The sequence below is a fragment of the Scardinius erythrophthalmus genome (genome assembly GCF_964197995.2).
Source record: "Scardinius erythrophthalmus genome assembly, chromosome: 22".
In the NCBI taxonomy this organism is placed as follows: domain Eukaryota; kingdom Metazoa; phylum Chordata; class Actinopteri; order Cypriniformes; family Leuciscidae; genus Scardinius; species Scardinius erythrophthalmus.
In genome coordinates this window covers 19,674,960-19,697,216 of record NC_138242.1, presented here as the reverse complement: position 1 = coordinate 19,697,216, position 22,257 = coordinate 19,674,960, and the positions used below count along the sequence as shown (strand labels likewise).

Below are 22,257 nucleotides of genomic sequence, written 5' to 3'. Positions count from 1 at the left end.
ACTTAGCGCCAAATCACATTACAGCAGCTTCATTGAAACCTCTTCATGTAAACATACAGGAAAATAAACATAGATATGCATGCAGTGGCGGAGAGGCTGATGTGTACATGAATATTGATCTAAAATATTCTTAAAAGTGTTCTGGGTGTTTTCTAGAATGTTTCCTTGCAGTTGCACTTTTTACACTAGTGTTCAAAAGTTTTAAGGTTGTTATAATAGTCTCTTATGCTCACCAGGCCTGCATTCATTTAATTAAAAGAAATACAGCAATATTGTGAAATATTATTACAATTTAAAATAACTATTTCCTATTTGAATATATTTTAAAATGTAATTTATCCCTGATATATTAAAGCTGAATTTTCAGCATCATTAATCTAGTCTTCAGTGTCACATGATCCTTCAGAAATCATTCTAATATGCGGATTTGCTGCTCAAGAAACATTTCGTATTTTTATCAATGTTGACAACTGTTGTGCTGCATAATATTTTTGTGGAAAATATGATACTTTTGTTAAGTTTTTTTTTAAATAGAAAGGGTTATATATAAAATATAAATATTTTCTAACAACACGCTAAATGACTTTATTGTCTCTTTTGATCAATTTAACGCATCCTTGATGAATAAAAGTATTTCTTTAAAAGAATCTACCTCCTTCAATCTATAGAACTAATAACTATATATATATATATATATATATATACATACACATATATATATATACACACACACATATATATATATATATATATATATATATCTATATATATACACATACATACATATATATATATATACATACACACACACACATATATAGATATATATATATATATATATATATACACACACACTCACACACACATATATATATATATATATATATATATATATATATATATATATATATATATATATATATATATATATTTATCATCCACAATGTGCAAGTTTGATCGGCTAGAAACGTAATATCACACCCCAACAACCCACATAATTTAAAGTATCATTCATTTCTGTCACACAAACTGTGCAATGCAGGTTAAATTAGGTTTCCAATGTATCTTTAACCATGAGATTGAGCAGTAGCAGTGATAATAGCCTTAGCAAACACCACTAAGTCTTTAATAAAAAGTTTGCTATTTGCTATTGTGGCTTCTTTTGTTAAACCATGAGGGAGAACAAATGTTTGCATCCAACTGGATACCATTCCGCCTAACTAACATTAAGGTTTGTACAGTTAAAGCTTTAGCACAAAGCTGATCCTCAGAGCATCCAGGGAACTTCATTAGCAATCTCCTCAGCTCGATTCTGATCGATATCTGATGCCGCGGCAGGAGCAGAAATTAACGTTGCTGTTATTGATAACAATGATGTTTGCATGCAGTAATTGCATTTCCAGAACCAATGTACTTCGCTTAAGTATCCAATATTTACAGAGCAAATTACACGGAGTCCCAGAGAGGAGCCGAGTCGAAAACATGCTATAGCCATGGGGCTGAGTCACAGTCGAGAATTTTGGAAGCAAAAATTTGACTTTTATGCCCCAAAAACTCGTCTTGCTCCGTGCTTATCGTGTGAGGTGAGGTGTGCTGCTGTACGAGCCATCTGGTGGGCATTGATAGCGCTTCTATTAAATGTTTATGGCTTCATTGGAGGGAGGTTACAAGGCTGAGGCGACGACACAATGCTAATTCGACCTTCAGATGAGAGAGGCTCTGCTCTGCTTTCCTGTAGGAATATGACAGTTTGGACCCACGCAGTTACATCATTTTCTCCAAAACAGAGTTGCTGAAGTGGCGTCTCAGCAACACCCGTCATAAAGAGCCTCAATTTAAAACAATAAAAGCTAGAAAATGCAACACAGCTCGAATTCATGCAGAGAAATGAAAATGTTTCAGTCTCGAAGTGAACCGCCGTCTGAAGAGCGCAGGCTGAGCCAAGGTTATACATTCATAGAGTTTTAAAGTGAAAACACCTTATTGAACCTTGCAGACAATATGGAGTGAAGTAGTCTATTTCGTCCATTAGATTTAAAGGCTATCATCCTGCACTCAGCTGTTCTTTAACATGACTAATTTATTGTGAGGAAAATGTCTTTATGAGGAATAAATAACAAAAGGAAAAATCATTAGTTTGTCTTTTGCACTTTGCTGGTGGAGGAAACAAGACCTTTTGAGAAGATGGTACAGAAATTCCAGACATAAAAATATGGAACGAGATTGCTTTTATAGTTAAGGTGAAAAAACCCTGTGAAGAAACTGACATCAAGGTGAAGAAAAATGACACTGAACTAGATATCTTTAGAAAATACTGAGGAGTTGTAGGTGGTTCGCCAAGGCGTTTAGTTACAAACACTACCGTTCAAAAGTTTGTGGTCAGTATGTTTTATCTTTTCTTAATATAATTACAAAGGCAAAGGTTAATAATCAGCAGCCATTACTCCCGTTTTCAGTGTCACATGATCTTCCAGAAAATATGCAATAATATTATTGCATTACAATATTTTGGTGGAAACCGCGATACATTTTTTTTTTTCAAGATTCAAAAAGAAAGTTGAAAATCAATCTTACTGATCCCAAACTTTACAACCTCTAAAGTCGTCTGAGGCAAAAAGCTGCGCTTGAACACACCAAAAGGCCTAAAAGCGTTCTGCGCCTGTAAATATCTGTCTATATCAGCAGGTATCGATACTCTATTTTGGTCATTCAAAAAGGGGAACCGAAACTAAACTATACCGACTGCAGGTATACAAAGCAGCGATTGCTTACCGTTTTGAATATCAGTCATGCTGATTACTTTCTTCATTCCACTCGGCTCATGTTATTATGAAAATATTAGTGCATTCGAATGCTCAGGTAAGATGATGTAAAATGATAACAGCCTTCTGTCTGTACAATCTTGACCTGCTTTCAACACTTTCGCTTTTATTCTCGTGCACTGACTCGTTGGCTAAGCTGAACAGCCAATCAGAGTGCTCTTTCCCACCGACGGCCGACGCATATTTAACATGCTGAATCATCCAAAAAAATAAGCCGACAGCATCTGACTAGAGCCAACGGTGCGGAAAACAGCGGCCGACCATCGACATGCTGTGTCACGGCCTTAAAGGAGAACTCCGGTCAATTTTAACATTGAGCTATTTTTTTTTTGTCAATTTGGAGTGCTGTCAATATAGAGAACAACGACAAAAATCGGTGTTGCCTACACCGTGTTATCCTCTTTTTAAAATTTGCACCCTGTTGACTTCAATGGGGCAAGTTTTAAACCTGCTTTTAGCCTCTTAACATCCTTGATGTGTCATTACAAGTGCACAGCCAATTGAGTGATTCCTTCAGAGTGATCACGGGTGAATCTGACTGCAGTAGATGTGAAAGATATGAATGAAAATGATGTTATTTCAGCCAGCGCACATACCTGTATTTACATCCTGTTTTCGGTTGAAGTCCAATGTAGTCGATTGTCGAGTTCACACGCATATGTTTTGTTACCTATGATCACGCGCGTGAACTCGCCAATCGACTACTTTGGACTTCAACCGAAAACAGGATGTAAATACAGGTATGAACGCTGGCCGAATTAACTTCACATCTACTGCAGTCAGATTCACCCGTGTTCACTCTGAAGGAATCACTCACATGGCTGGGCACTTGTAATGACACATCAAGGATGTTAAGAGGCTAAAAGCAGGTTTAATACTTGCCCCATTGAAGTCAACAGGGTGCAAATTTTGAAAAGAGGATAACACGGTGTAGGCAACACCGATTTTTGTCGTTGTTCTCTATATTGACAGCACTCCAAATTTACAAAAAAATGAGCTCAATGTTAAAATTGACCGGAGTTCTCCTTTAAGAGTTAATGCAGGACAGGAAGTGATGTGTGCCGAGTTTTGATAGGGCTGTCTTTGTCTCATTTCGAAGGATGCTTCTTTCGGAGGCCACATTTGTCGGCCAAGTGCATCATAAAGGATGTCTTATTTTAGAAAAATAATTATTATAAAATTGACCGTTTTTCCCAGTGAAGTGTAAAGTGCTGTAATTTCTTCATGTCTTTGTGATGTAGTGATCAGTTTTAAGCCTTAATGACGTATGTGTCATTCGAAACAAGACACAGCTAGTGACTGAGGCATGAGATGCATGTGTTTAGGCTAATCCACCTCATTACTTCTAAGTGACGACGTCACATTGAAATGAAAAGAGATCCTGATTAACAGATGGGAATGTTCTGAACCTTTCCAAATCTAAAGCACTAAAGCAGCTCCTAGACTTGAGTATTTACTCTGGGATGTCAATGTCATTCAAAGCGCTTTTATGAAAGGAGGACTCCAGTGATTGTTTTAAATGTCTTGAACCGGATCAAAGGGGCTCTGTTCCGTTTCTTTAAACTCACAAAACCACTAACACCTCCAAAGCTTGCGCACACAGACGCGCAAACCGGCCCATATTTGTAATTTCAAAGGATTTTTCAGCCCCAGGCTCAGATTCCTCTACTGCCTTTTGACATCCTTTTTTTTTTTTGATCCCGTCTAACAGCATCTCAGATGCCGTGTTTTTTTTTCTCGTCTTTACACATTTCCCAACCCCTAAAAGCATCATTAAAATTCACAGCAACGAAGTTGTCTCTCACAGGGCTAAGGAGCACATTAGCGAAATGGGAAAAGACACTTCTGGGACTCCTACAAGCACGAGTCCCTCTGAAGTCATTCTTGCTGGGGATTCGCCCCTCTATCCATTTGACAGCTTAATATTAAAAAGCTCTGCCCGCTTCCCAGACGCTTTAACAATCAGAGTTATGGTGTGCTTAAAAACCTGCTGAGTCATGCTCACTTTACCTTAACAGTGAGCATAATGTGGGATTGCATTTAGCCCAGTTTGAATTACTGTCATTGCACTGCGAGAGCGTGAGAGAGAGTCTGCTCTTTCCTGATCTGAACAAAACCTGTCAGCCGATTTTTGATGGAATTGAAGCTCTATCCCTGCACGCTCACAGTCATTCTGATATGCAAATGAGAATGCAGAGCAGGACGCTTTGTCAGGCATTGTTCCATTAAGAGACCTGACATCTTTCAAGACCTCAAAAGAAGCTTTTTGTGCAGTGGGAAGACCATTTGTGTGGAAGTAATTGCATCTACGACACCTTTCCCCAGATTTGATGTGCCACAAAATAATGACATGTAATTTCGGTTAGTTCATTTTGTCAGTTATAACTAGTATTTGTCCTGTTTTGTCCTACACCCATGCAAGCTAACGGCATTGACCAAAATCTCTGAGCTACTTGGCCTAACCAACGGCATTGTATCGATTCCCCAATTTTATTTGTTTTTATCATTACCCTGGGCGGGAAGGTCAGGATTTCAGATCAAATGATTTATGACAGTTTTATTTCTACCTGAACAGGTACTTTTCCCAATTTCCTTCCTGATTCAACAAAACAAATACGATTTTAACAGTGTTAAAATCACATTTAAACAAAAACTAATACATTTTTGTTTTTTAACTGAAATAGAAAACTGAAGTAAATATTAAGTTGACTTAACTTAAGAGAAACTAAATTACAATACATCCAAATTAAATAAAAAAATGGCATTTTTATTTACATAATAAAATATAAATAGAATGAATAAATAAAAGAATAAATTAACTAAAAAAGACATTGACAGTGTGATACAAAATATACATTAAAAGAGCATAAAATAATAAAATATTATTCAGAAATAAATCACACACAAAGTACAAAATTAAAAAATGTGAAACTTCACAACATTCTAAATAAACAAGACATCCCAGAAATAGATGTGTAAGTGAGCGTGCATTTTTAAATATATTATGCAGATTGTGATTTCCAAAGAGTTTGGCATTGAGCTGTTTTTAATTAAAATCAAAAGGAAGGAGACTAATTACAAAACAATCCCCTTTCCTGGGTTTGACTTTGATCTGCACTCCATAAATTTTCATATATATATTATGACAGTTTGATTAGCCTCTCCATGTGCAGCCTGGAGTGAAGTATATGGAGCAGTTTGATCATTTATTAGAAAATATTGAATTTCATTCTTACTTTTTTTTACAGATGACCTGGAAAGTCAACCAGCTGTAGGGTGATTACGGCAAACCTGCTTTACCTCCAAAATCCTATAAACCCATCAGCATAATTTGATCCATGAAAACGTCTTTAATCGGCTTCTCAATTCCCAAAGTATGGGTTGTGTTTTAGGGAGCACAGACTATACTGAAAAGAGTCAGAGACAGAGACAGAAAGAGGCTCACCTCTGTCACGCCAGAAACAGAGATTACAACCAGCCTTTTATAACCACGACTCTAAAAGAAAACCTTCAAATGACCCTTTTAAAAATACTCTACGGCCTATACGTGTTCGCTCTGTCTCAACGGGACCTGTTGGTCAGATTGCACTATAAAGTATCAAAGGCCAACCTTGCTGTTATCTCCTCCCTCAGCTTTTCTCAGCAGACAAAACACTAAAATCAATGAAGTTGGGTTGTTTTGGCCTGTATTAACAAAAAAGGACTATTTTTAGAGGACACATCAGAGGATGAAAGCCAGAGAGCGTAACAGCACACTGCGTTTTCTTGTCCATCGCAGGAGCAATAAAGTCTAAATTCAAGTGGTGACCTTGATAAACTAGTCTTTTATATTTTCTAAAGAAATTATTAATGGTGTTTGCCATTCAAGTTGGTTGCTTACTGACCCAAGTCAAAAGTGTTCACACCCAAATGTCTGATACACAATGATGAAGTGACGTTTCACTCATAGTTACCGGAGGCAGAAAACAAAAGAATAGGAAGTGTCATCAGCAAAACTGACTCAGTGATTTACTGCAAAGCGAGTACTGAACACAATCAAATATTAGTGTCACTGTCACTTGATGGTGGATCTGGTGAAGAAGCTGTCAGCAGTCAAAATATTGATTTTGAAAATGTTAAAAGTGATAGTTTTGAGAATATGTTTGAGATTGCGAATATGAGCCAGATGCTGAATGTACTAGGAAATGAGCTCTGACGAGGACAGTGATGATGGTATAAAACATCTGCTCAAACTGAACCCTTCCAAGCTCCAAAAGGTAACAAAATTCTGCTGTAATTGTTACTCTAATATAAAGAGAGTTTTATAATCGCGACAGGTAGAGATGCATCCGTGTTAGATATAGATCCGGGTCGCTAAAGACCCGAATATGTAATAATGATTGGCAAAACATTCATGCATTTAAGGGTTAATTGGAGGTATCATTTGTAGTTCTAACATTTTAACCTCACTGAATAAAACTTTATTTTTCACATTGTTTAGTTCCTGTCTCTATGAATCCCCTTAATCCGAGTGAGAGTTTCAACCCTCTACTAACGCAACTCAACCAGGCCCGCCCCCTTTTTTGTGTATGCTTTGGTGGGAATTATTTAAATGAGGAATATTGTGATGTGTACGTTGCCAGAAAGACTTTGTGTTTTGCAACTTTGCAGAACTTTTTAATGCTCAAACAGGAAAATTGGCCGATTGAGACTGATTAACTACAGCTCTGCTTTTAATACATCATGTATCAGTGTGTGTGTCAGACTATAACATCTCACACTCTCACCATGGAGATACTGCAAATCTCCAGTGCCACCTACAAAAACAGAGGTTTTTGTCTTAGTAAAATATCCCCACAGCATGCCGTGAGAAAAGCTGCTCTTGTGTCCATCTGTGCGGAGAATATAAATCCTCTTTCGTAAACGGCCTTCTCTTCTATTTCCTCCCCAACACACTCTCATTTCATACGTGCGAGCTTGCACACATTCAGAGACGGCTCCCATGTGTCTCAATTTCCTCTTACATCTATACTAATGTTTCCAGCCATGCACCCCCTGTCTACACAGGAATGGCTAATGTTCGCATGGTTTTCCTCTCTGCGGTCAGTCCGTGATGCTGGTCGATCTGCCGGAGATGGAGTAGAGGTATCTGAGAGCCATTATTCCACACGAATGAGCTTCACGACTTCCAACCTACAATCTCCATGTTTTCTGCTCTAGAAGGGGTGACAGATGAACTGCTGTGCATAGCGACTCGAGCAGGGAGAGAATGGGCTTCTTGTCATGTACACAAAGGTTGTATTTGTGTAAATGTATGTGTGTAAGGCAGGGCTCAACAATTCTTTTTTTTTTTCTCACTGGCCCGGTCACAGATTTTTACCTGCCCACTACATAAAATTATACATTTTATTTTTAGCAACATATCTTGTGTGTCAGGGAAGAAGAAGAATAATAAAAAATATATATATTTTCTTTTCCCCATATATATTCCATTCCAACAGCATGATGCAAAATGGGCTTGTATTGCCTGAAGAGAATATAAAACAGCTGACTGTATACATTGTGCCTTATTATACAGCTACTTACTAAATAAATGCTTATTGATAGTTGATTTTTTTTTATTAGTTACATTTTTTTTACACTGCTAAAGGCTACCTGAAGGGAATATAAACCAGATGAATGCACATTATGTCATATTACACTGCAAATAAATAAATACACAAACATTTTTTTTTTAATACCAGATTATGTTATTATTATTTTATTATTTTATACTGCTAAACGCTGCCTGAAGGGAATATAAGATTTTAAAAGGTTTCTGTTGTTACTTTACAATCCAGTCAAAAGTTTTGGATCGGTAAGATTTTTAATGTTTTTAAAAGAAGTCTCTTCTGCTCACCAAGGTTTGATTTGAGTTGATTTTTTTTAAATACCAGATTATGTTTTTATTTTATTTTATTATTTTATACTGCTAAAGGCTGCCTGAAGGGAATATAAACCAGCTGCCTGCACATTGTTTTTTTTATTACATGGCTACTTACTAACTAACTAACTAACTAACTTAAAATAGATAACTGAAAAAATAATTTAAGAAATATTTAAGTTGAAAATATTTATTTAAAATAACTAACCAACTAGCTAAATTAAAATAGATAATTGAAAAAATAATAAAATAAATATTTCAGTTGAAAATATTTTCATTTAAAATAACTGAATAAATGCATATTTTAAAATTATTTTATTCTGCCTAAAAAAATAGTCCATTGCAGAAAACAACCAGTTAAATAAAAAATACCACAATAATAATATATATGTTCTAAATATAAAAATAATTCAAAAATTATTTACAACTTAATTTATGTATTGCTTTTTTATACTTCTTAAGTTATTATTCTTAGTCATAATGTGACTGTGTGTAATTTGAATTCTCTAGATCTTTACATCTGCATTAGATGTCAAATGTTGCAATGATAATTAGCCATGCCTCCTGTTGAGGACTCACTTCACTTCCCCTCAAAAAATCTTTATTCTCTTCTTTGAGACACTGGGAGGCTGAGGGAAAAGCTAAAGAACAAAATAAAACGGAGAGAGAGAGAGAGAGAGAGAGAGAGAGGGAGAGGGAGAGGGGGAGGGAGAGAGAGAGGGAGAGGGAGAGGGGGAGGGAGAGAGAGAGGGAGTATAAGAGAGAGAGAGGGAGAGTGAATAAAGGCAAAAAGGAGACAAGCTGTCCTTTCATCTACCTGCAATGAAAAAAACACTACATAGATTCTGTCCTTCAGAGATCTTTATGGTAATAACTGAAATCTGACAGCAAAGCTATAAATGCCCCGCTTTAACCACAGTAATCACAATAAATATTCACGTTGACCGATCTTCCGTAAAAACACCCTACGACAACTATTCTACGTCACCCTGCTGAGAGGTTCATGGTAATTTAACTTACGATCGATTCAATCATTCCAGATCTGTCATATGGTCAAAACATAGAGCAAAACTGCATATTACGGTATGTTATAAAACTGTGACCCACCTTCAAAGCCTTCATAACTAACAGAGACAGTCACTACAACTACAGGAGTTATATAATAAAAGAATGTCTCTGGATTTCCTGTTGGGAAAGTAATACGATAGGACTGGATACAAGAAAAGAGAGTCATATTACTTTCACCAGAAACAGCTAGTGGCATTAGATTTCAGATGGTTGAAATGTCAAGCTTTTGCCCATCCGCTCTAAATTACATAAATTCACACTGAGGCGTTCTGAGAAGAACAGTGTGACGTCCTTTAAAGATTCACACGAACAGAACGAAGTCTGTCCCCAACCCTTCATTTTCTGCTTCCACTACCAGTTTTCATCCTCCCTCAACAAAGAAACAAAAATACAACCCAACAATGTCAACAGCTGTAAATGGTTCTTTTTTCTTTCTTTTTTTATTATTATTATTAAAACTACACATGGGGTCAGTAAGTTTTCAGTAAGATTTTAAAAGTTTGCTGCTGTTACTTTACACTCCAGTCAAAAGTTTTGGATCGGTAAGATTTTGAATGTTTTTAAAAGAAGTCTCTTCTGCTCACCAAGGCTGCATTTATTTGATAAAAATAAATAAAACAGTAATATTGTTAAATATTATGACAATTTAAAATAACTGTTTTCTATTTTAATATATTTTAAAATGTCATTTATTCCTGAATTTTCAGCATCATTACTCCAGTCTTCAGTGTCACATGAAATCATTCTAATATGCGGATTTGATGCTCAAAAAACATTTTTCAGGATTCTGTGATGAATAGTAAGTTCAAAAGAACAGCATTTATTTGAAATACAATCTTTTGTAAGATTATAAATGTCTTTGCTGTAACTTTTGATCAATTTAATTCATCCTTAATGAATAAAAGTATTGATTTCTTTCACCAAAAATACAATTTTACATTCTTACTGACCCCAAACCCTTGAACGGTAGTGTTTAATGTTACAAAAGCTTTCTATTACAGATAAATGCTGTTCTTTTGAACTTTCTATTCATCAAAGAATCATGAAAAAAAATGTAAATGACTGTTTTCAACATTGATAATAATGAGAAATGTTTCATGAGCATCAAATAATCATATTAGAATGATTTCTGAAGAATCATCTGACAGTGAAAACTGGAGTAATGATGGAAATTCAGCTTGGATCACAGGAATAAATTACACTATATATTCACATAGAAAACAGCTGTTTTAAATCGTAATAATATTTCACAATATTACTGTTTTTTGTTTTTTTTATCAAATAAATGCAGCCTTGGTGTGTAGAAGAGACTTATTTTAAAAACATTAAACATTTTACCGATCCAAAACTTTTGACTGGTAGTGTAGCTTAGCAAGTTACAGTTTTAAAGTAACTTCCCAACATTTTATTTTCAGTATGACACGCAGTTAAAAATGATATTCAACAAGTCAAGTCAAGTCATCCTCATTTATATAGCGCTTTTACCAATGTAGATTGTTTCAAAGCAGCTTTACAGAGATAAATGTATAATTTAAGGTAACAGAGATTGTTTTGGCTTTATAGCGGTTCTTTAATAAAGTTATTTTTCAGCTAAAGTTATATTTGATTGATTCGATTCCGTCGCAATGATCATTTGTTATTAAATTAGGGGCCGCTAAGACGACACCATTCTCTCTACACAGACTTTAAACGCGAACCTGTGAGAAACGCTGATGGTGTTCACATGCGCATTAAGAATTGGTTCTATAGTTATGTGCGTTTGAATATATGTGCGCAGGTTGCGTTGTAATTCCCTACAAACCAAGCCTAAACAAAGTACTGGTCTTTCCTTATAAAAAAAAATAACCCCAAACTCACTACCTGTCATGTGACTTTAAGAACTCAAAACGCTTTTTATTTGAATGATCTGGAGGTGCAACAACATGAGCTGTTTTCAAAGGCTCAAAGTGAAATGGAACAGTACATGCAGCATTACATGACTGAGCCGAAATACAGGTGCTAGCGAGACCTTTAAGTGCTACGAAGTTCTTATCAAAAATCGAAATGATGCCATGATTACCCCCTCAAAATGTGGCTCCTTCCATGGCCTGATAACTAACTTTAATATTTGGCCTTGATATCTACCCCTATAGCAATATAAAGGGAGCAGAATAGTAATGGGCCGTAAAGTCATCCCATTCTGCCGCTATTACCAAGAATGGGAGTCTGAGGTTCTAAATCACTCAGAGGCCACAGCGGGCGTCCATTAAACAGCCTTTAATGAATTACTCATAACCTCTCGGAAGACACCGCAGTCAATGACATCTCTCAGACAAAGCGTGTTTTTCAGTGGACACAAAAATCGTATCCTGTATGCTCAGATGGTCAAGGTTCCTGGTGCTTACAGCCTGTAAGCACCAGGAACCTTGACCATCTGAGCTGCATCGCTTTGCGCTGGATGTGTCACAGTCTGGGGTTAGCAGGGCTTCTGTTGTAAGTGCCATCATCTGCAGAGGTGCTGCTGAAGAGGAGGGAAGCAATATCACAGCTCGCGTTACAAAAAGTCGAATCGAACGGTTCGAATGAGCGCTGTTATGAGGCTAAACCCTAAAGTCCACTAGAGAACAACACTTCAGCTAAAAGCTCTGAATCAATGCAGCTGTGGCAGAAATGCTTCTGTTCTGTTAGGAAACATTTACGAGATCTCTATTTTCATTTAAAAGAGCGCTTTCAAAATGATTCATATGGTGTTCTGAGTATATGGATATAAGGATTTGATTACAATTTTTCAGTTTTAACTTAACTACTTCCACAGTTTTTTTCAAATTAAGTAATTAATAGTCTTAAGGCCAGTTAACACCATGAAAGACAGCTATAATGATAACTATAACAATAATTCTATTAGTGTCCACAACAACGGACGATAATATTCTGTTTATTGTAAGCGTGCTTGTGCAGTTTTGTCGTCTGTTGCTTTAAATGCGCAAGCTCTATAAAGGGGTCATGACATAATTTTTTTTAAATGATTTTATTATGTTCTTTGAGGTTGACTTATAATGTCAGTTTTTTGCACTATATACAGAAAAAAGTTATTTTCAACCCTCTTTCACTATGTCTGAAATGATCAGTTTTTAAGGGGCGGCTCCTTTAAGTAAACGGTCACTGTTCGCAAAATATCAACGCCCTCTCACTATTGCATGCGAGTAAGTGTGCTAAACTATGGTTTGTGATGCAGCTGCTCTCAGATCCAATACAGTTGGCTACTTTCAACTAAAGTTTTTTTGCAAACTCTCCATCACACTGTGCCTCATTTACAAAATCTTCAGTCAAATGCTCCGAACAATCATTTAATCCTCAGATGTTTCCGTTTTACACTCTCACAGCTGTCATGGGGCAGCACCTTTTTAAAAGAGGTACACTTTTGTTCCTTTAAAATGTATACTTTAGGTACTAATATGTACATTTAAGGTATCAATATGCACTCTTTAGTTACAAAAGTGTACCTTTTGAAAAGGTAACGCCCCAGTGACAGCTTTTGTACCTTTTTTTCTGAGAGTGATAGCTGTGGAGTGGACTTCATTATTCTAATAGAATTAAAATGATTAATAAACTTTTGTAGTCATAGTTATAATTATAATCATATTTGGTGTGAATCAGCCTTTAGTTGTGGAAAACTTGGTTAACACTTAAAAATGTAGTTTTACTTAAAGAACTTTCTTGAAGATGTAGTTTAAGTTACACGATTTATAGACAACCCAACAATAATTTAGTTCTAGGGTGTTGATGGGTGTTATTTTTCTCCCTAATACTGTGCAAATTCAACAAAATGTTCTTTCAACAGCTTTACATTATGCCTTCCAGAAAAATCTAATTAAACATGCTAATGTCAGTTAGCATATGCTAACATTAGCCTTATTAGCATACAGTAACAGTACAGTGTTGGAGACTAACTTTGTCAGCTGCAGTTTTTCCATTAACAAGTGACTTTTTCCAACAAGTAACAGTATAGTGACCAAAAGCTACATTAAAATGCTACAAGGGAACGTTAAACACTTTACAAAACTACTTCAACAGCACATCAAAAGCACTAAAAAGACCTAAAGCATGAATTCTAATTAGCAATTATTTACACATCCCCACAAGCCACCATCCTTTGAGCTAAAATGCAAAATTAAATTATTCAAAATCGCAAAGGCTTATGGGTATTTCCCTAGCCACAAAGCTAATAGAACATGCAACAATATGAAATTCATCTAGTGCTTAGCCTTAATAGCTGAAGAACAGCAAACTCAAACTTTCACAAGTCTCTACAGAAAATCCCCTAAAGGGAGAATCCTATGCAGTTCTTTTGCAAGAAAAAAACAAAAACCTTTTTGTCCACAAGTAGGGCAAAACAGCATATACTGCAGTATATCACAAATTAATATTTACATATAATAAATGCATTCCATATAAAAAAAGAAAAGATTTTGTGGCTTGTTATTTAAAATAACTGTAATCCATGTATAAGCAAGTCTTGAGTTGTGGTGCTTCTCCTTGCTGGCAGCTTATCATGATTACCTCACCTTGGCATTTTTCCGCCATGCATTCATTAATATATTCCCAAAGGTTTTATAAACACATACTCTGGATCTCCTCTCAATTTACACACATATGCCGTGTCTTATGTGTGTGTATGAGAGCTGTTTATGAGAGTTAAGTGTCATCTAGTTGCTGGTAAGTTGCTTAAGGTTAAGTGTCTTGGCAGGTCCTTTTCCCAGGAGGAAGCACTGGATGGACTAACTCCAGTGAAAACAAGCAGAAGTCTCTTACGCCGAGCTGTAGGTCAGCCTTAGGTTATTGTGAAAAGCTAAACTCACACACTCCTGCACTTGTTATCTAGAAATATTTACTAGCGTTGTGTTTAAGTAAATACTTTTGTGGTCATAAATAATCCATGAAATATTGGGTATAATTAAGACTTAAATGGTGAGAGAAGAGTCATTTAGTACGTATAGTAGAGCAGCAGTTGTGCTGTTTTCAACACTAACAATAAGTAAAATGTTTTAACAATGTAACAATCAGGATTTCTTTAGATCATTCATTCACTAACTTAACTCCACAAAACATAATTTTCCTCAAAAAGTAAACAGAGCAAATATTAACAGGCTATCAGTTATTGATAAAGCTGTTTAATAAAGCTCATTCCTATAGCTTATAAACTTGATATCCGGAGTCAATCATTAAGGATTTTCAAAAACGAATAATCTGCTAAAATGAAAAGAAATGGTGTGCTTTACATTTCTATTATATTTACTCTTAAATAATATTAGAAAGACATATCTTCAAACTTGTTTCCAATGTATTAGATATTTCTAAAACCCAAAAGTCAGATTTATTCAAGATCATACAGGAAATTATAAAAGTGATTACTGGTAGTTTATCTCTCAGAATATGTTTCTCTCATTATCACACTCAAGGCTCAAGGGAGTCTCGGCAAGAGCTGAGTGTAATGAGACAAAACTAGACTAATAAACACAGCACCAAGAGATGCGACAAATATGCATATATATATTTTTTTAATCTCACTTTGAAAATGTTGTAGAACAGTCAGTGTTTTGGCAGTTTTTTTGGCAGTTTAAAAATAAAACAGTAACCATTTCGTTAATAGATATGTTTGTGATGTTAATTTATTAAATAATGTAGATAAAACTTTATAAGATATAGTTGTTAGTATAACTTTATTTGTCCACGTTATCACAAACTATAGTTAATTTGTTACAGTCCCCCTGTAGTCAGTAATTTTATCCTTTAAAACTAATCTTTAAATCACCAAAATTACATATTTAAAAAGTTTTTTTCTGTGAAAAAAATTCATGCCTTAAAATAGCTTGAATGTAACTCTACACCTTTGCTTCATTTAATATACGCTATACCATGAATATGCAAATTAGCCCCGCCTCCACTCACACTCAGAGATCCAATAGCTCAACTTTACTGTAGAACGCTGCACAATGACAAATGGAAATACTGGTTTAATCCAGCCATATATGTTTGAACCAGAAACTGATTCAGAAGAAAAAGAGGGAGAGTGAATTATACAGGCTTGTACACAAGTCGATGTATCAGAATGGTAATGCGTATTATGCATCACTCTTAACAATGTCAGACACATAACGGTAATTAATATGATTAGCCTTTGGCTTGACTATGTTATCAAACAGCTAATAATGTGTTACTAATGTTACACAAACCATGTTCGCCATCTCTGAGTCAGACAGCTGCCTTCTAAAAATCAGCATCCATAGAAACGCTTTGAACAACAACATATAGTTCATCATGACATAATATATATCATATACTGTACATAATTCACCCGCTATATTGCTTAATGTACCCGATTTTTCATATCAACAGAAAAATATACCGAGATAGTTAATGATTTGCTAAAGCCCATCCGCACATTGACGGGATTGGTTACAACATATTTATGACGTAGTGAACAACGCCGACATCATGTTCAGTTTTATCTAAATCAAATGAATGTGAATCTAATTACATTAACATTTAATTATATTAGCCTACATGTCCGAACTCTGGCGCTAAATATTTATCATTTTTTAATATAATATACCACCTATACTAATCCCTACCATAAACAAAGCAAACATGTGATAAAAACGCATTTGCTGGAGCTACTATGCCATTTTAGCTTGCTTCTACAATTTTTTTTTTATCTTCACTCATGTTTAACAGGTTTTGTACCTGCTGTACCAGGTGAGCTACCAAGCAAGTTTACAATATCAGAAATACCATACAAATTGAGCTGGTATGTATTAATTTACAAATCATGCTCTATGGTAAAAGTGTTTGAGGTCATAACATAGTATTGTGCAATGAAATGCGCAAAAATAAGTCTGTATTAAACGATAATCTGCTCCTATAATTTGTGTGAAAAATAATTAAAGTTGTTGGTATTTTACTGCCCACTGAGGTAAAAACTCCAGTGAATTGTACGTATTTCCAATAAGCCAATAGGCACATATTTCCAAAAAGCTGTTATATGTTGGTTCTATTGCCTTAATGCATTTTAAAACTTATCGTAGAGGCCCATGATTTCAACAGACCAGCTTTTTTAGGCATAAATATGTTTCATCTTTCCAACTTTTTCAATACCCCTATACCCCTATGCATATTAAAGCTGATTGTTTTTAAGTCAAGGTCAAAGGTCATAATCCAGATCCATCACAATCGAGTGGAATATTCACCACTGACAGAAACATCAGGAGGCTGACACAATAAAGCTAAACTTCTCAGTCATGTATCTGTCACTTCAGTCCCAGCATAACAACAGCCCCTGCGCCCTCTGCAAGATTTAACAGGAGGAGGGGCGCTTGCTTTTTCACGACGAGCCCCAGCCTCCAGAGAAAACTTACTGGAGATTATTCTCGTTGACAGCTCACATTAGCAGATCAAAGGCAAACAGTTGGGCTACATTACTATTCCTTCTAATGTCTTCAGTCAGAGCAATCATTTGGCACACCTTTAACATTTAATGCACGTAGGAGGCAGCCCACTATCACCCACTCAGAGCTACAGCCCTTCATAACAACTACAGATTTTACATGACCAAAGTTTGATTCAGTTTCAAAGAAGAAGTTGATCCTGAAAAGTTAATTGCATAGTTTCTTCAAACCATCTGTTCGTCTAAACCAGGAGTTCTCAACTCCCTCAAGGCCCTTTTTTTCTGCAGAGTTTAGCTCAGACCTTGATCAAACTCACCTGCCTGGTATCTTTCTAGTAACATTATGGGATTAAATGAGTGCACCCGATAACGTCCACAATGGTTTCGGAAACCACTACAAATGGCTGACCCCTCAAATAGTGCCCTATTTAAGTGTATAGGGGGCGATTTCGGACACAGCCCTTGATTAGCTTGTTCAGGTGTGTTTGATTAGGATTAGAGTTAGGGTGTGTTCACACTTGGCATGTTTTTGATTCGATTAAAATGAACACTGGTGCCATTGCTCTGTTAGTGCGGTTCATTTGAATAAGTGGAACGCTGCCATCCGAACCCTGGTGCACACTAAACAAGCGGACTGAGGCCGCTGAAAAGAAGGTTCTCGGTCTGCTTGCAAATGAACTCTGATGTGGTTTGAATGAATGTTTTTTCTCATCATAGTCACGATGTTGCCCATCACAGTGTGGTACAGGCATCAGTACCTCGGCTCCTCGCAGCAGATCATTTGTGTATGACAAAGGGATTCCTGCGCTGTTTTGACTCTTTTACATATTTTATAAGCTCTTCATGAGTTGTCAGCTCCATCATATATCCACACATACAGCGAGCGCATTTAGCCCAGCACACAGCAGTTTTGGATGTTCGACAAGTTCCATCTTAGAATATACATCATAAAAGCTGTTTTTTTGTATCTTTAGGTTCTGTGTCACAATATGACAGTATAAATGCTAAGCGAACCTGAACTAAATTTATTATTATTATTTTTTTTTTAGGACCAAAAGAACAAAGAGAACCTAATTAAAGTGTGAGAACAGGAAAGTAAACCAGAGTTGAGAATATCGGTTCTAAATAATGGCAGATGGGGGTAGTGTTTATGAAAACAATATTTTCTGCAAGACTTTGGTGATCTTGGTCACGAAGCAATTACAAACTTCACATTTAATATAAGAAAAGCAAAATTACTCCATGTTCCTTTATATAATTCAAAAAGGGAAGTAAAAACTGTCTAATGTTAAAGTGATGATGGATTGTACTGTGCAGTATGTCTAGTACACAGTACAAAACCAATGTCCCCAAAACTAGTTTTCTTTCTTTCTATAGTTTAATCTGTGAGAGCCATCCTATCAATGGGTCATCCCTGGAGGAAATAGTGTATTTATGAAACAAAATGAACAATTCAAAAGCAAAAGCCATTGAGAAGCCAAAATACAATGATGCAAATGTGAGATCTTTCTAAATCTAGGCATGACAAACTGCATCAACTGTAACATCAGTGAGAGTTTGCAGGAGATTTGAGCTGGCATGGGTAATAAATGTCTCCTATCTAGGACAGGGCCATGTAAAAGGAGCACAGAGGATGGTACAGGCTGGGGCACGGTCCTCAGGCATGTCTGTGTTTTGGCGTGTGAGTGGGTGGACAGACCTGTGGCCTACAGGCATGCAACTCACCCAAGTTCCATTTAAGCCCAGAAGTGGTGGTAAGACAAGGGCAGCCCACAGGAACCAGGCTACACCATTTCCCCTCCAAGCCAGTGTTCACATTCAGTCGGTGTTGTTTGCCCTGTAAGTGTGAGAAAAAGAGCAGGAGAAGGTCACAGAATGCGGGTGAAACTCCCTAGTGAGCTCCCCTAAATGGTGGATGAGTTGAGAGAAATTATGAATTACATTTTTAAAAGTATATATTTTTATTATTAATTTAATTTAAAATAAAAAATACCAATACCAATCATTCATTTGTCATTGTAATCATTGTACCTGAATGGAATAATAGTGTGATCAGTTCATTCTTTATAAATCCAACAACTAGTTCAGCACAAAACTAGCACTCATCTTAAACAGTCTTGACCAGCTAGTAGTTTCAGCATTCATTATTAGTGTAATATCATCTGACAAGAATGCCAAGAGAGACTTCAAATGCTCAGATATGATCCTCCACTGCAGACCAGCAGAGAGAAATCCACTTTCTCACATGCAGAGGCACTGCAGCTTACCATTTGCAATGCGGTTCTCAGCTCTCACTTACAAAGATCAGTCTAGTTCAATATTGTGATAATTTCATTTATCACATTTATAAAGTGGAGTGTTGTCTATATACGCACAGACTTAAAAGTAAGATGAATGATGAAGCTTCTAAAATTACAGCTACTCTCGAAAATTGCTTGGATGTTTTCTTTTCTGTAAGTCATAATTACCACCTACTGCATTTGGCAAGTTAGATGCTATATATAAATGCAGATGTTTTATTTTAATCTTAAAGTGAGTTATACAAACTTCAAAGTTTGACTTTTCAAAACTAATTCTGATCAGTCTCTGAAAAGCCAAGAATAGCAGCAAATGAATTCTGCACAGAACTGAATTCATGTTTTATACAGTAAGTCTGCTTTATGTCGGATTGAAACAGTCAAGGACATTTTTATACAGACTTAAATGCATTAATTAAAATTTCTGGCCCATTACAACATTCAGAGTCTCACAATCATCTCAATGTCTTATATTCTCTATGAGCCTAAGAGCTTGATTAAATGTTCTCATACAGAACGTAAAGTAATGCAGCTAGAGCAATTCTATAAGGTTTTCTTATTAGTCGAACAAGATTGCAATGTCTTACAAACTTAAAAACAAGGGCTTTGTATGTGTTATTGTGCAAATATGAGTTGGTCTTTGTATTACCATCTCTAAAACATCATAAAATACAAATATGCATCTCTCACATGCTTGTATTTGTTATATTCGGGTATAGTACTGTTGTATGAAAATGTTGACAATGCATAAGGCAATATCTTTTGTATTTTTAGCCTTAATTCAGATTTTCAGATCCTTTAAAAGTGCAAAAACAGGACACAACAGAGAAGAGGCAGCAAAGTGTCTCTGCAGTTGTTAATTGCTTAATATCACGATTGATCATTAAGTGCCGCAATCAGGATGTCAAAAGCGCACAAGTGCAAACACTGATTAGCACATGCTAATGAGAGAGAGAAGTGTTTACCTCTTGGAGAAGGAAGGCAAGAGAACGTTCTTGTATAACCACCACAGGCAAATCCGTTATCTTCTGGGCATGAAACAAGGTCTCCACTGTGGCCATGATCTGGTCGAAGCGGCCTCCAAGACCACCCAGAGTTACGATGGTGTCTATCTGCAAACAGATGAGTGATGGGTAAACAAATAAATAAATGAACCAATGAACAATCAAATGAACAGATGAATGAGTGATGCTCTTAAAGTGCTATTGCACAAACAACTGAATGAACCAACAACTAACCAAATGAATGATTGTGGGAGCAAAGCATTAGATTTTTTGTCATGCAACTTCAGGGTAGATTTTCTTAAAGTGCTATTACACAAACAAATGAATGAATGAATGTGTGAGTGTGTAAGCGGTGGATATTGATTCTTTATGCAACTTCAGAATAAATGTTTTAAAAATGGCTGGCATTGGCTATTGCATTAACCAACAAAAGAGTGAATTAATGAAAGACAAACAAATCAGCGATTGTAGGAGTAAAGCTGTGGATTATGATTTATGTAACCCCAGAATAAAATGTCTTAAACAAATGAACAAACAACGGAACAAAGAAATAAACAATGAATCAACAAACAAATGAATGAACCAACAATTGAATGAATGAATCAACAAATGAATGAATAAACGAACGAACAAACGAATTAATGAATGGGTAAACTAATCAATTAACAAATAAATGTTTTAAAAGTGTTCTTGCACTAACAAATGAAAAAAAAAAAAATGGACAAAGAAATCAGCGATTGTGGGAGCAAAGCAATGGTTAAAGGTTATTTATGCATCCCCAATTTTTAAAGTGCTGCTGCACCAACTAGTGAATGAACAAACAAACAAATGAATGAACAAACGTACAAACGAATGAGTGTTTGTGCGACAGAATCTGCAAGTCGAGGATAAATGTTCTGAAAGTGCTGTTGCAAATTTGCACCGTAGCTTTTTCCTTCCCACAGCAGCCAAAAATGATGTGCGTCTTCACTAAACAACAGAGTCATACATTATGGAAAGTATTCCGAGGGAACAGTGTGGACTGGAAAGCGTTGACTTGGCAGAATGTCTTTGATATTTGCTCCTGGGATCGTTTGTCTGACTGCTGCAATGTACCTATCACCCTTGTAAGATCCAACAACTCTACGAGATAAAAAACTCTTTAAAATGCACAGTGGGTAATCAACACTTCACTGCCAGCCCCTACTGGCTCGTTTAAATAGCGGGACTTATGAGACATCTGACACATAAATTGTTCAAGTTACAGTGCCTCTGTAATTATGTAGACTGATTGCAAAACTTTTTTAAAAAGCGAAGCAGAAATGATATGTTCGCAACTTGTACTTGGAGACTGAGGTCAAAGTATACCTTTACATTCCCTGCAAAGTCTAATACGGCAGTTCAAACTTTTCTCATGATGACAGCACAAACTTTGGGTTATAACCAAGCACAAATCAGAGACACCCAGACGAAAAATCTCACAGAGCCATTTTTGTAATTATTGGCATAACGTCTGGGTCCACTTTGCAACTTATTCCGTCCAAGAACTGCTCAATTAGACAGGATGAACTTGTAAAACAATCAACCACAGCTTGGTCTTGCTTTTTTTGTTGTGCAACATGCACCAAACAGTACATTAATGTCGGTGGGCGCTCTGTTGTTGTGTCATCTTAGGCTGAGACACCCAGATTGGGGTCAACACTTTAAAACAAGCAGATAAATAAATATTTTAAGCTGTAGTCATGTTTTAGACAATGAAAGA

At 36.1% G+C, this 22,257-nt stretch overlaps 1 protein-coding gene across 10 annotated transcripts in view; it reads right to left on the bottom strand.

Moving 5' to 3' along the window:
- tpk1 (thiamin pyrophosphokinase 1) overlaps positions 1-22,257 on the bottom strand; it is a 68,397-nt gene that overhangs the window by 3,267 nt on the left and 42,873 nt on the right. For all 10 annotated transcript variants that reach the window (XM_081353345.1, XM_081353339.1, XM_081353346.1 and 7 more), the window contains 2 exons: positions 20,478-20,624; positions 18,941-19,052 (listed from right to left, as the gene is read on the bottom strand). In XM_081353345.1, coding sequence (XP_081209471.1) covers positions 18,941-19,052; positions 20,478-20,624 — 259 coding nt within the window. The remainder of the gene's footprint in view (positions 1-18,940; positions 19,053-20,477; positions 20,625-22,257) is intronic.